Source organism: Lithobates pipiens, unplaced genomic scaffold, assembly GCF_037356315.1.
Source record: "Lithobates pipiens isolate NorthernLeopardFrog02 unplaced genomic scaffold, aLitPip1_a1.2 Scaffold_16, whole genome shotgun sequence".
NCBI lineage: Eukaryota > Metazoa > Chordata > Amphibia > Anura > Ranidae > Lithobates > Lithobates pipiens.
Window position 1 is genome coordinate 457035686 of NW_027507748.1, and position 13128 is coordinate 457048813.

The 13128-nt window shown below is 41.7% G+C and overlaps 1 protein-coding gene across 6 annotated transcripts in view; it reads right to left on the reverse strand.

Moving 5' to 3' along the window:
- The window catches only part of ATP11A (ATPase phospholipid transporting 11A), a 241603-nt gene that overhangs the window by 36971 nt on the left and 191504 nt on the right, over positions 1 to 13128 (reverse strand). For 4 of the 6 annotated variants that reach the window (XM_077482874.1, XM_077482876.1, XM_077482878.1 and 1 more), the window contains exons 21-26: positions 10758 to 10860; positions 8810 to 8955; positions 8671 to 8730; positions 7926 to 8053; positions 4928 to 5063; positions 2746 to 2769 (exon numbers count right to left, since the gene is read on the reverse strand). In XM_077482874.1, coding sequence (XP_077339000.1) covers positions 2746 to 2769; positions 4928 to 5063; positions 7926 to 8053; positions 8671 to 8730; positions 8810 to 8955; positions 10758 to 10860 — 597 coding nt within the window. The remainder of the gene's footprint in view (positions 1 to 2745; positions 2770 to 4927; positions 5064 to 7925; positions 8054 to 8670; positions 8731 to 8809; positions 8956 to 10757; positions 10861 to 13128) is intronic. The other 2 variants (XM_077482875.1, XM_077482879.1) reach the window with 1 other exon arrangement.

A 13128-nucleotide genomic window follows, 5' to 3' on the forward strand; every position in this document is an offset into this window, starting at 1 on the left:
TTGGAGCAGATAAGACTTGGATGATTCATTTCTCAGTAGGTGAGTACATGGTGTGCTCAGAGAGAAGTCACATGGTGATTACCAAAGAATTTGGACAGCACCCTTTGGACACTTGTCTTGGCATTATAGCACCAGTGGATTCATCTGTTATAAGACCTGCATGTGCACTTTATTTGGTTGTTTAACATGTGGATTAAATAAATTAATTGTGCTATTTTTTTTTTTTTGAATTTTAAATAATTTTGATTATTCTGTGATTAATGTATTTCACCAATTTATTTTATATCACGTATGATGAATTATTAGTGAGCACTTCTTTCATCACTTATGTATGTATTGAATGAATGTGTAGACAGCACTGTGTATAACTGTCTACAGTTACAGTTTATACTACATATATAGTCACTAGTAACTGCAGCTTGCATTATCTTTATTCATATTTACCAGTTGATGCAGATTTCTACACCTGTATGAAGTCCGCTGTTGGCTGACATCACCCAGCCAGTCCAGACTCTGCAGGGATCCCCAACTTTAATGTCAGGATCCACTCAGACGCCTGACTGGCAGCTGACTAGGCCTGAGCCGAGAGCCTGAGTCAGCAGCTCTCACCCCCTCCACAGCCCAGTGCTTCAGTGTGTGCTGGAGAGGCAGCACAGAAAGCCTATGACTGACATTGACTCTGCTCACTGAAGACCAAGAACCGAGCAGTCGGCGGTGTTTGATCGCTCAGGTCTCAGTCTTAGCAGCAGCAGGGGACAGATTTAGTATTGGACCAATGCTGCATCCACCTAGGTGAGTATAATTTTTTTTTTTGTTTAATGAGCATTATCACATTCATAAAACCCTCCTTGTGATCTACCTGTATTTCTATTTCTGCAACAGCCTAGGACCTACCTATCCAGCCCCATGTGTCTGAACATGTCATGACAACAGAAGATAGATGGCTCACAGCGCTAAGAACAAAATTGAAACTTCTCCCCACAAATGCTCAAGCAATCGTTTTTTTTTTTTTTTTTTTAAAAGGAAAAAGTTGATTTTTGAGAACAGTTATCAAGGGAAGACATTTCCATAAACTGAGTGGGAAGTATTACAACATCTCTGAACCTAAGCAGAACAGAACACTAATGTCAAGCTTTTTTTCAGGTGATCCTGCCACCTAGGGTGACACTGCTCACTCAGTATACTGTATATTAGGAGGAATAGCTTTTCCAGTCCGGGACAGGAAGTGTTTCAGGACTATGGAACACCTTCCCCTCTACTTATATTCAAATATAGGGGGATGTGTTCTGCAGTCCACAGAGATAAATTGGACAGTGCAAAGGAGTAACGGAACAGCACAGCATTTATGGCAGGATCAACAGGAATTTATTTTTCACTTCTCACACAGATTTTAATAAAGCACCTTCCATGAATAATTTAGCACACCGAAAGTGGTCAAATAGGAGAAGTTAATTCTTAGGATTTACATATGCTTTAAAATTAGGATAGACGTATGGAAACTGGTGACTTGTTTTAAAAAGTGTAGGCTCTGAGGACATCATCCTAATCATTCTTCCTAACATTAGCGTGAAGGGTGCTAAAACATTTGGCCACATTCCCTTTTGATACATCTCATTACAGAGAACTATACAATGAAGAATGTCATCTTTAAAATGATTAGAGACCTCAATGAGGTTTAGCTACTTGAAAGAGCATTTTATGTAGTGTTGAGTGTACAACCAATAGTTCTTTCTGTTAATTATCTGTCTTTTAAAATAGGAATTATGTTTTAAACTACATGGAATGAGCTGACCTGGAAACTCTACAAAAATTACCTGCAGACGCCAGCAAATAAACAGATTACAGGGTCTCCAGATTTACAGGAGTTCCCAGCCACCAATTGGCTGACTGGAGTAGTGACATCACATTGCCACAATTTTTCAATCTTTACCCAGATATTTTCACAATTGCCAATGTGCTACCCATATTTCTTGCCCATGTGTTGCCACAACTGCCAGTGTATTACCCACATATTACTATAACTGACAGTGTGCCACGATTGCTTTTGTGTTGCCTAGGTATTGCCACAAATGCCAGCATGTTGCCCACATATTGTCACAAATGCCAGTGTATTGGTTGTGTTTTTCCATATTACAATAACAAAATTCGCTGAAGGCCTGGCCACATCCCTAAAAATATTTTGGCCATACCCCCACTTAGCCACAGTGTGCAGCCAGCAAGGTAGAATCTTCAAAAGGAAGTTACTGTTGTACTAAAAATACCTTTACTCAGCAACAATCAGTAACGGACTACCAGGCCTGTTTAATAATACTGTGCAATAAGCAAAGAGCTACATTTATTACTCACAGCAACCAACTCAGAATTCATCTTATATTTAGTTTTAGGGCTCTTTCAGACAGGCGGAATGCTTACAGTATAGCAGTGGATGGCAGGCATTTAGGAGGTGCTACTGCAACCTCCTGATGCCTGTTCTTTGTGTCTTTATGAATTTATTCTTGTATTCTTTAAATTGCCGACCAACGATTTCACATTGTGGGACTGCGATGCAACTGTGAGCCAAGTGTTTGGCTCTGGGTTGCAGTGCATCCGCATTGATTTCAATGGGCGAATTCGACAGGCAGCAAGATACACTCAAGTAGCAAAAGCAAAGAATAAGGGTAATATCCATAAGGATTCTATCTAAAAAAGAGTCTAGTAAGAGAATGGATAGAACTGCAAAGCATAACATATCAGTGGACGCCTTACCATATATGTGTTGGCTGTCAAGATCTGAGGAAAGCAACAGTGGCAGAAGCAAAAGAAACAGAAACATAAACATGCACAGCACAACATAACTATGAACATAAAGGTGTAACACTGAAAGGGTATGTATCAAAGCAAATCCCATACATCTGTAGCATAAAACTGCAAATTGTAGATAGTTACAGTTTTATACTCCTTTGTTTCTGTGATTTGTTCTGATACATAGCCAATTTAAGCAGAAAATGGCTACAAAATGATAAATAACAAGCAAATTAATACATGCATTTACTAAAAATGAAATGTCATTGGTTTTACTGTAGTCTACATTACTAGGAATACAAAATCATTGATCCAAGGAATGTGTCTGTTCATATTTGCTTTCATCAGGATACTTGGGCAGTCCTTTTTGCTATTATTACATATCAACCCTCCAGAAGCAGGCTTTATGTTTAGAACAGCCTTCAATATACTGTATGCTTTGATGGTGTAAATTCAAGCTTATCAAATTTATTAACTGATCCCACACATGCTCCTACTATGATAAACTCAGAGGTAGGAAGTCAGTAAAGGGTTCCTGTAATGTGGTGGGAGAATGGAGAGAGAGTGCATTTGCTATGGGCCCCATATCAACCAAATTGGCTTCTCTAGTGGAATGTTATTAAAGGATCAATTCACACAGCTTTAGCACAAGGATAAGGATATTTATTGTATCCATGTGACAAATTATTAAATCCTAATGAAATCTGAACTTCTGAAAATAAGCCTGGTCATACACAAAGCAAATTTTGTCCAGTTTCTAATAAACCACCCAAAATTGCTTCTTGGATTCATTGTCAGCACCCACTAGACATCCGTCCACCTGAATTGAAAATTGCCAGGGGGAAAAAGGTAAGCCAAATACCACTTGCATCTAAACAGAGACAGGTACTGTTCAGGCATTTTGACAGGCAGCAGCGACGCAGCAGGAGTGTCATCCATCAATGCTGTTTAGCGTGGACAAAGGAATCTGTTCGATTTTTTTTTAATTCAGCCCTTGCAGCTTATTTAAAACAAAGCTGGGTATACATGTATCAAAATTTGGCTGGAAGGAACCAGACTAATTTCAAAGTGTGTGTATCCCCCTCTGTTTAACAGAAGGCAGTCTAACGACCAACTTCTGTCAACCGGTCCTGTTGGAAAACCAGCATTTGATCAGCTGCAGATGGCAGTGGCTGCAGCGCTGATCTGTGTATTCTGATGGGGTGGGGGTCAAGCTATCAGAATACAATAGCATAGGGGAGTCCGAGAATTTTTTCGTTCAACCCGCTGATTGAAATAAAAAATAAATAAAAAAAAAAACTCAGTATGCCCAGCCTAAAGACGAGTACACATGGGTCCAATGTCGGGAGACAATGACCGTATCAAAAAAAATAAAAATCCCTCATTCGGACCCTGGGTATTTCGGTTTGCCTTTTGGCCAGCTTCTTTCAGACGAGCATGCTGGAAAACCAGCATCCAACAGTTTCTTGATCAGTGCTCTCAACCAATGGCAGATAGCGTTGATCGGAGTGTTCTGACGGGGGGGGGGGGGGGCGTCCCCTGTTAGAACACATAAGCTCAGAGATTGGAGATTGCTGAACCAACCTTGCATGGTTAGTACAGTGGCTCAGACCAGAGCTGACAGTTTTTTTCATTCAACCTGTGGGGTTGAAAGAGAGGAAAAAACAAAACAAATAGTGTGTACCCGGCTTGGTTTGTTGGCTTTGTGAATTTAACCTTTATGTGTATTGGTTTTTAATTTCTCTGGATCTTTAATGTCAAAACAAACAGAATGTCAGCTGGGATACTGTAGCTATTTTAAAATAAATTACTAAATTTACACAATAAATTTCACATATTAAAAAGCATATTATAGTATATAAAAAATGTTTATAAAAGTATATAAAATATAAGAGACTTGGACTATCAACTGCACATGCAAAAAAAAACAAAAAAACAAAAAAAAAAAATAGCTTTATCAGAACTAAATTTGTTGTACACATATGTATAAACATTATAGCAGCCAATGTAGGTAGCTTTTGCTGCAAAATTAGAAAAACTAGTATACACATTAACTGTTGTCTTTATGATCCTAAAAAAAAACAAAAAAATAAAAACAAAAAAAAAATTTGCAATTTCTCTGCCTCAGATTTCCTTCAGCACTTACCTGTCCATTGCTAGTCACAGTGGCATTGTCAAATAGGAAGTAAGCCCCAAAGAAAAACACAACAGCATCAAACAGTCCCAGGAAGGTCCAATAAATAAACAGACGCCATCGCAGCAGAGCATTCTTGGCAATATCCCTATAAAAGAGACAAAACAGGATGTTTGCTTATCCTGATTCATACTGATCTATTCAAAGCAAGTCACATTGCAAAAATAAAACCAATTTTTTTTTTCGCACCAGAAAAGTCAGAAATTTGAGTCAAAATATTCCATTTAAAATTATTTATATTACTAAATTGTCATATCTTTGCCAAAAGTTTAAAAGCTAGTCTACTATAATCTTCTAGCCATTTGTGAAAACTTTCTATCCTTCCTATTGTGGCTTATAGTCCTATGCTGCCTTTGTGCAGGAATGTACAAGTGTGACATTATATTCAAAATGTACCATGTTATGTTAAGCGCTGCACAAACTGTTGGCGCTATAAAAATCCTGTATAATAATAAATATAAATAATGCTACAGAAGTCTCAGATGTGTGTTCGGGTCACGCCATACAACAGCAGGGAAAGAAGAAAAAGAGAAGTAAGTATGAATTTGGCTAAACTGAGTTTGCTGTGAAATTACAGAAGCAGAAACTTAAAATATATTTGTTGAGCTAATTTGAAAAACTTGCTTAATAAAAACAATCTACTCCCCTCCCCCTAATTTATAGGGTGCAGGGATTTTATTTGGTCATGGTGGGGGGGGGGGGGGGCTAGGTGCATTTAGGGTATTTTTCTTTGTGTGTGTCTCTAATCAGTATTTTTGTACTGTCAATTAATATTTTTTATTTTCATAGCCCTTTTTTTCCTTTTTGTTAACCACTTCAATACAGGGCACTTAAACACCTTCCTGCCCAGACCAATTTTGAGCTTTCAGCGCTGTCGCAATTTGAATGACAATTGCGCGGTCATGCTACACTGTACCCAAATGAAATTTTTATCATTTTTTTTACCACAAATAGAGCTTTCTTTTGGTGGTAATTGATCACCTCTACGGTTTTTATTTTTTGCGCTACAAATAAACAAATACAGAAAATTTTGAAAAAAAAAATGTTTTTTTTTGTTTCAGTTTCAAAACTTTGTAAATAAGTACGTTTTCTCCTTCACTGATGGGGCTACACTGATGGGCACTGATAAGGCGGCACTGATGGGCACCAATGATGTGGCACCAATGAAGTGGCACTGATGAGGTGGCATTGATGGACACTGATAGGCGGCACTGATAGGCGGCACTGATAGGCGACACGGATGGGCGACACGGATAGGTGGCACAAATTGGCACTGATAGCTGGCACGGATTGGCCTGGAAAGGCGGCACAGATGGGCATGAATGGGCGGCACAGATGGGCATGGGTGGGCACTGATAGGCGGCACAGGTGGGCACTCATAGGCGGCACAGGTGGGCACTCATAGGCGGCACAGGTGGGCACTCATAGGCGGCATTGGTGTTATACTGTACTAATGGATGCCAATCAGTGCCAAACAATAATGCATGCCAATCAGTGATGCCCATTGTGGGCACTGATTGGCATCCATTATGGGAACTGATTGGCATCCATTGTGCTGACTGGCTTCCCTGGTGGTCTAGGGAGGATTACCTTTTGCTGGGCATCCCTGGTGGTCTGGTGGCGTCCCTGGTGGTCCAGTGTGGGCATCCTCGGGGGGGCTGTGCTGATAATCGATCAGCACAGACCCCCCCTGTCAGAGGAGCAGCCGATCGGCTCTCCTCTACTCGCGTCTGACAGACGCGAGTGAGGAAAAGCCGATCACCGGTTCTTCCTATTTACACTGTGATCAGCCGTGATTGGACACGGCTGATCACGTGGTAAAGAGTCTCCGTCGGAGACTCTTTACTGAGATCGTAGTTGCAGGGTGTCAGACTGACACCCCGCAACAACGATCACCGCGATGCGCGCCCCCGGGGGCACGCAGCGGCTCATAATCCTGATCACGTCATATGACATCCGATCAGGATTATGAAACCACTTTGCCACCGTCAATTGCCTATAGGGCGGGTGACAAGTGGTTAAAAATGTAAAACAATGAGGCTTACCAGAAGAACAAGTCCAGTATAGTTGAAGGGAGCTTCTGTAACCCTCAAGATCCTTGAAAAGGATATTTCACTATAATGCTGCGTATACACGATTGAAATTCTCTTGTCGGAAAAAGCTCTGATGGTTTTCCCGTCGGAATTCCGTCGGAATTCTGACGGAATTCCGCTCAAACTGTCTTGTCTACACACGGTCACAATCACGGTCACAAATTCCAACCGCCAAGAACGCGGTGACGTACAACACGTACGACGGGACTAGAAAAAGGAAGTTCAATACCTAGTAGCCAATAGCATCCATCTCGTAGTTGAATCTGAGCATGCGTGAGTTTTTGCGCGTCGGAATTGTATACACACGATCGGAATCTCTATAAAAAGTGGGGCAGCGATTGTTACTAGCTATAGCAGCCGCCAGCAATAATCACAGCTAAAACCCACCAAGCTGGTTGTACCCAAGTTGATCGATCATGGTTCAAATCTCTGATGTATGGCCTGCCTTAGAAACCAAAAAGATACCTTCTTTTGCCTCTGTTTATTGAATTTCACAAGCAATGGCAAAATCTTACAAAAATCTCCCAATTGTTCAAGAACATTTCAGAATAATAAAAAATCGAATTTTCGCTATGAAGAGGAGCTTGCTCACTCAGTATGTGTACTGAAAAAAAGAAAGCCGCTGGTAGAAAAACCTGCCTACAGTTAATTCAAGGCAACATCCCAATTACAAAAATAGTTGTATTGATTTGCTCTATATTGTTTTTATACAGCAGGTTTCCTTTATTATCTTAAAATGCATTCAGAACTGTAATTGCAGCTGAAAGTATCATAATCTAATTTAAGAAATTAAATTCACTCAATACTCACATATAAACACACACATTCTTCTCCAAAGTACGCTTTGTATAATATACCTGTATAATGTGGGATCTCTCTTCAACATTTCCATACTAACATGTTGCTCTATTAGACTATACAACAGTATAGGCAGTGAAGTGAAGCTGATATTGTACAGTGTTAGGTACGCAGTATCATATAAAGGCTGAAAAAAAAATATTAGCAAATTTAGAAAAAATTTGGTAACATGATAATTATAAAATATTAACTTTTAGCAATACTGAGTAAGTAAAATTAGCTACAATCATTTTAACATAAGAAAACAGTTGAGGTTAAGGCTCCATGCACACTCGATGTTAAAATAACTTTATAAAAACAGCAGTAGATATGCAGTGAGTCTTTCAACGTTTTTAAAGTTTTTGCAATAGTGCATTTAGCATTTTTTTTTCAATTGATCAAAAACCGTTAAAAAACACTAGTGAGCCACGTTTTTGAGCGTTTATCAATGTTTATCAGCGTTTAGCGTATTTTGTGGTCAGAAAAACGCCTCCTGAATGCAATTTTATGGCATTCAGAAAACAGCCCATAAAAAATCCTCTGCTGATTAACATCCACAAACGTCCATGTGTGCAAGGACACATAGGATGACATGTAGGGGCATTTATGGGCTGTTAAAAAAAAAAATGTCCAAAACTCCCATAAATGGCCATTTATGCGCTTCAGTGTGCATGGAGCCTAAATGTATTAGTGTGAGATTTAGCAACCACATTACATTTCTCCATATTGTCCTTTCTCCTGATCTGGGATTTTTTCATTACTGACCTGCTGGGAAAATCCACAGAAGAACTGGTATAAAAATTGGGGGAAGATAAAGCACACATTCTGAAATACAAACAGAAGAAAATGGTGAAAAAAGGAAGTTGGGTGCTGCATGCATTCACTGGTAAATGGTTATCCTTACCTTATAAAAAAAGTACTGAACCAGCTCTGCTATTCTAACATAATAAAAATGACCATGAACTAGAAGCATCTTCTTTAAATGTTTAAATTTAGGTATTGCATAGTCACTGTTCCTGGCTGCCTGTCTTCCCTCTTTACCGATAATGCCTGAAAAACAAAAGAAGAAATTGCTCTTATAGGAATGTATGGTCATTTAAATGATTTTTAAATGGCAGGCACCAGGTTCTTCAGCATTTCCTATGCTTAGGATGGCTAGCAAAAGGGGCTTATGTGACACCTACTTATCCCCATCAGCATGGGACCCAAGTACCATTGGGAGAAGTGCCCCATTTTTGGGCAACCTCTTTCAATGCCCCTTCTCAGTGCAGGAGGACATGCAAGCTGGTATCACTATGGCAGGGGGCTGCATACTTTCTGCTGCCTATTGTGCCAAGCTGGGTATGCCTGAAAAGGGGGCAGGATGTTTTTTCCATTTTCAAATTGTGTAAAAATAGAGCGAGCGATCAGGCCAGTCCGTAAAACGTTTGCAGAAAAAAATTCACTGGTGAACCCTTTCATTGTATAGCCCTTTGTTTCGACACATACCGTAGTTGTGCATGGAAAATGTATCGGTTTTTATGATTGTATCTTCTCTTTTTTATGTAATAAAGTAAATGGCCATATATGCATAGCATGATGGAATGTGGGCAGAGATTCTGATTGTGTATGGCTTGTGTATTGTACTTTAAAAGAGACAATTCGGAACACAAAATTTACACAGATCAATAATTATCTTCCTATTTTATTTTGATGTATTAAATGTTAATTGTCCCAGTCCCACCTCTGTTGTATTTACAGTAAAAAGCATGAGAGGGGTTATTAGATGTACTAAAATCATATAATATAGCTATGCCCTGTAGGCTCATTTTCCAGACTTGTATCTACTGCTTTTCTCAATTCCTTTCTAAACATGATCCTGGACACGGACCCCACAAAATTGATTTCAATCCTATAGAACATTCTGCTTATGCCCTCCGCCCGCCAAATGGGCGTTCTTGACCAAGGCTAGATAGGAGGCAGATAGAGGTGGTATTGGTGACTCAGACTGGGAGGATATACTAGATAATTATAAACAGGTCTCCTCTAATATTCCGAATAGACTAACACAGCTATATATATATTGCATATCGTGTCCAAGTACTGTCCCTCTCGCAGTCCATTATGCCAACTCTGCTCTAGGGTGTCTGGTACCTTCTATCACTTGCTGTTGCCTGCTCAGTAATACAAAAGTTTTGGGTCTAAATAATATGGTTTCTACGCAACCTAATGGGCTCCATTTAACACTAGTTCCTAAACAATGCCCGCTAGGTCTACTCCCTTATCCTGATACAGATAAATTCCTAAAAATATGCCTGCATGATTGGCTCTTTAGCACAACTGATGCAGGCACTCCCCTCTACATTTCATTCCAGGTTGGTGGATGTGAACTCCACCCTCCAATATTGGTATACTTACATAGGGGCTTGCCCATCCAAATATAATACAATTTGGGACCAATGGCTAACACTCTCTAATACTTGTGTATGGATGGCTCATCTGTTCAACTGCTGATTCTTGATTACTTTACCCAAGATCTTTTCTAATTGATCTATTTGGTGTACAGACAGGCACCTCCCCTTCTATTACTCTCTTAGTGCCATCATTGTCATGCTATGTATTTGTATGTGAATGCCTTCAACACAACATGCCTGTTTTCATGTATATTCACATCACCCATCCCTTTTTATTTTATTACTTTCAATGGTCTTAAATCTCCACTTTTGGGTGTATAGGTCAATAGAGAAGTATGTCATGCAAAGCCTTTTTTTTTAAACTTAAGATGCTGTATATGCATTTGTTCCAATAAAGACTTTAAATCATATAATGTACACAGATATTTACACTACACAGAAGATATTTTCCAAACATACCAATGCCAACGTGTGCCTCAAGGATCATGCTGACATCATTTGCACCATCTCCTATGGCCAGTGTAATTGGACGTTCTCTAGATGTCTTTATTAGTTTGACAATCTATAAAATAACAAACAACTTTCTGACACACTGGATTACACATTTGTGACAATACATAAATATTCATCAATAATTTGATTTGCTGAATGTGAGAAACGTCAGGACTGTAATATTACCAATAATTTTCCAAAAAAGCTGCGCTATATTACCAATAATGCCTTCTAGTATAGAATCCACTTCACTTGTTACACAATAACTTATTCTTAGACCCCATATACATTATACAAATGTTGTTGTCCAATTTCCTTTAGATTTACCAAAACCATGTAGTGCAAGGGCCTGCCTGATTTCATACAAATTGAAACTCTTAACGTTTGACCTCATATTATATGATTTTGGTAAATCTAAAGGAAACAAATCTACAGAAAATTGTATAGTGTGTATCCAGCTTTAATGAACTGCCTAAAATCCAATCGGTGGGTGGCCATGTCACCACTGTGCTCCGCATCCTACTCCAAAACCTATTGTCAGGCAAACTGTCACGATCACCCTGGCGTTTCGGCCGTACACAGGAGACTTACCCGTAGAAACCTGTCGTGGAGAACCCGTTGTTTCCCCTTGACGCGCGCTAAAGCGAACGAACGCACTCGCGTCAACATGAACGAGTGCACGCACACACGTGGGGTCACGAACGGGCGCACGTCTACTCGCGGGGGCACGCTGACCCGTCGTACGACCATTATGGCGCCCTAAGGTCTTCTTAAGGCACTTGCTCCTTCCCATCCGTGCTGTCCAGTCTACAGCGTGTCCATGACCTTGCTTTCTGTACCTGTACCTGTTACTTTGGTTCCTGATACCCGGCTTGTTCCTTGACCCTGATCCGTTGCTGCCTGCCTACGACCTCTGCTTGTCTGACCACGTCTCTGCCTCATCCTCTTGTACCTTGCTGATCGATCCCTGCTGACCCAGCCTGCACCTGACCCTGCTGTTCCTGCTTACCCGTTGGGGTTCCTGTATTTCCTGACGTCCACCTGCCCGCCAGTCTATCCACTTGTGCCTGCCTGCTACAGTCAAGTACCATCAGCTCTACCTACTCGCTGTCGGTGCCCTGCTGCTTATCCGGACCGGTCTCCATCCGCCAGGCACTTGTGCCCCCTGAACTTTTGAATACCTGTCTCCATCTCCAGGGGTTCATTAGCCAGGGGATACGAGGGGCCGCTTCCTGCATTCCAGGCTCAACTACTAGGTACGTGACAGTACTGGACAGCCATGTCCGAGCCTGCGCAGGGAGCCTCCCCCATGGACGAGCTTTGCCACCACCTGGCCGGCCTTACTCAGGCAGTTAAGAGTCTAGAGGAAGGCTACGGTAGACTGGAGGAACAAGTCCAGGCGCTATCCGCTTCTGCACCAGTTGCTCCAGGGGCCCATGCTCCACCGTCAGTCGTGATGATGCCACCCGAACCCAGGGTCCCAACTCCGGAACGATTCGCGGGAGACCGGAACAAGTTCAGGGCCTTCCGCAACTCCTGCGAACTCTATTTCGCCCTGCAGCCTAGGACCTTCTCCCTTGAGGCGACGAAGGTGGGATTTATCATCTCTCTGCTAACAGATGAACCTCAGGCCTGGGCACACCGTCTGTTGGAGCGAAAGGACCCATCCTTAGACTCCATGAATACCTTCTTCCAGGCAATGTCCAGACTCTATGAGGATCCCCAACTCGCTGCAACCGCAGAAGCAGCCTTACATGCCCTGCAACAAGGGCGCAGGCCTGTGGAGGACTACGTCTCAGAGTTCCGACGATGGAGCGCAGACACAGACTGGAACAACGCGGCCCTGCGGTATCAGTTCCGCATGGGCCTCTCCGAGGCTCTGAAGGATGAGTTGGCACGTGTGGGTGTCCCTGAGACTCTGGAAGCCCTGATAGACACCTCTGTCCAAATTGACAGGCGTTTGAGGGAGCGCCGCCAAGAACGTTCTTCCACAACTACTCGCCCGATCTGGATGCTACCACGGGTGCCTAGTCACCCAACTCCTCCTGTTCCAGCCGCATCCACATTGGACACCCCGGAACCCATGCAGCTGGGGCTACTCCGCCCATCTCTGACTCCAGAAGAACGCCAACGTCGCCTGGTCAACAACCTCTGTCTGTATTGCGGAGAACCAGGGCACTTTGTTCGCTCTTGCCCAGCTAAGATGCGTAAGTGCCTCCTTGTTCCACCTGTTCCCTCACCTGTGTTGTCTGATAACACCTCTCATCTGGCTGTTCCTGTTCTTTTACAGCTTCCAGGAAGGACTATTCCAACCCACGCAGTTATTGACTCCGGGGCA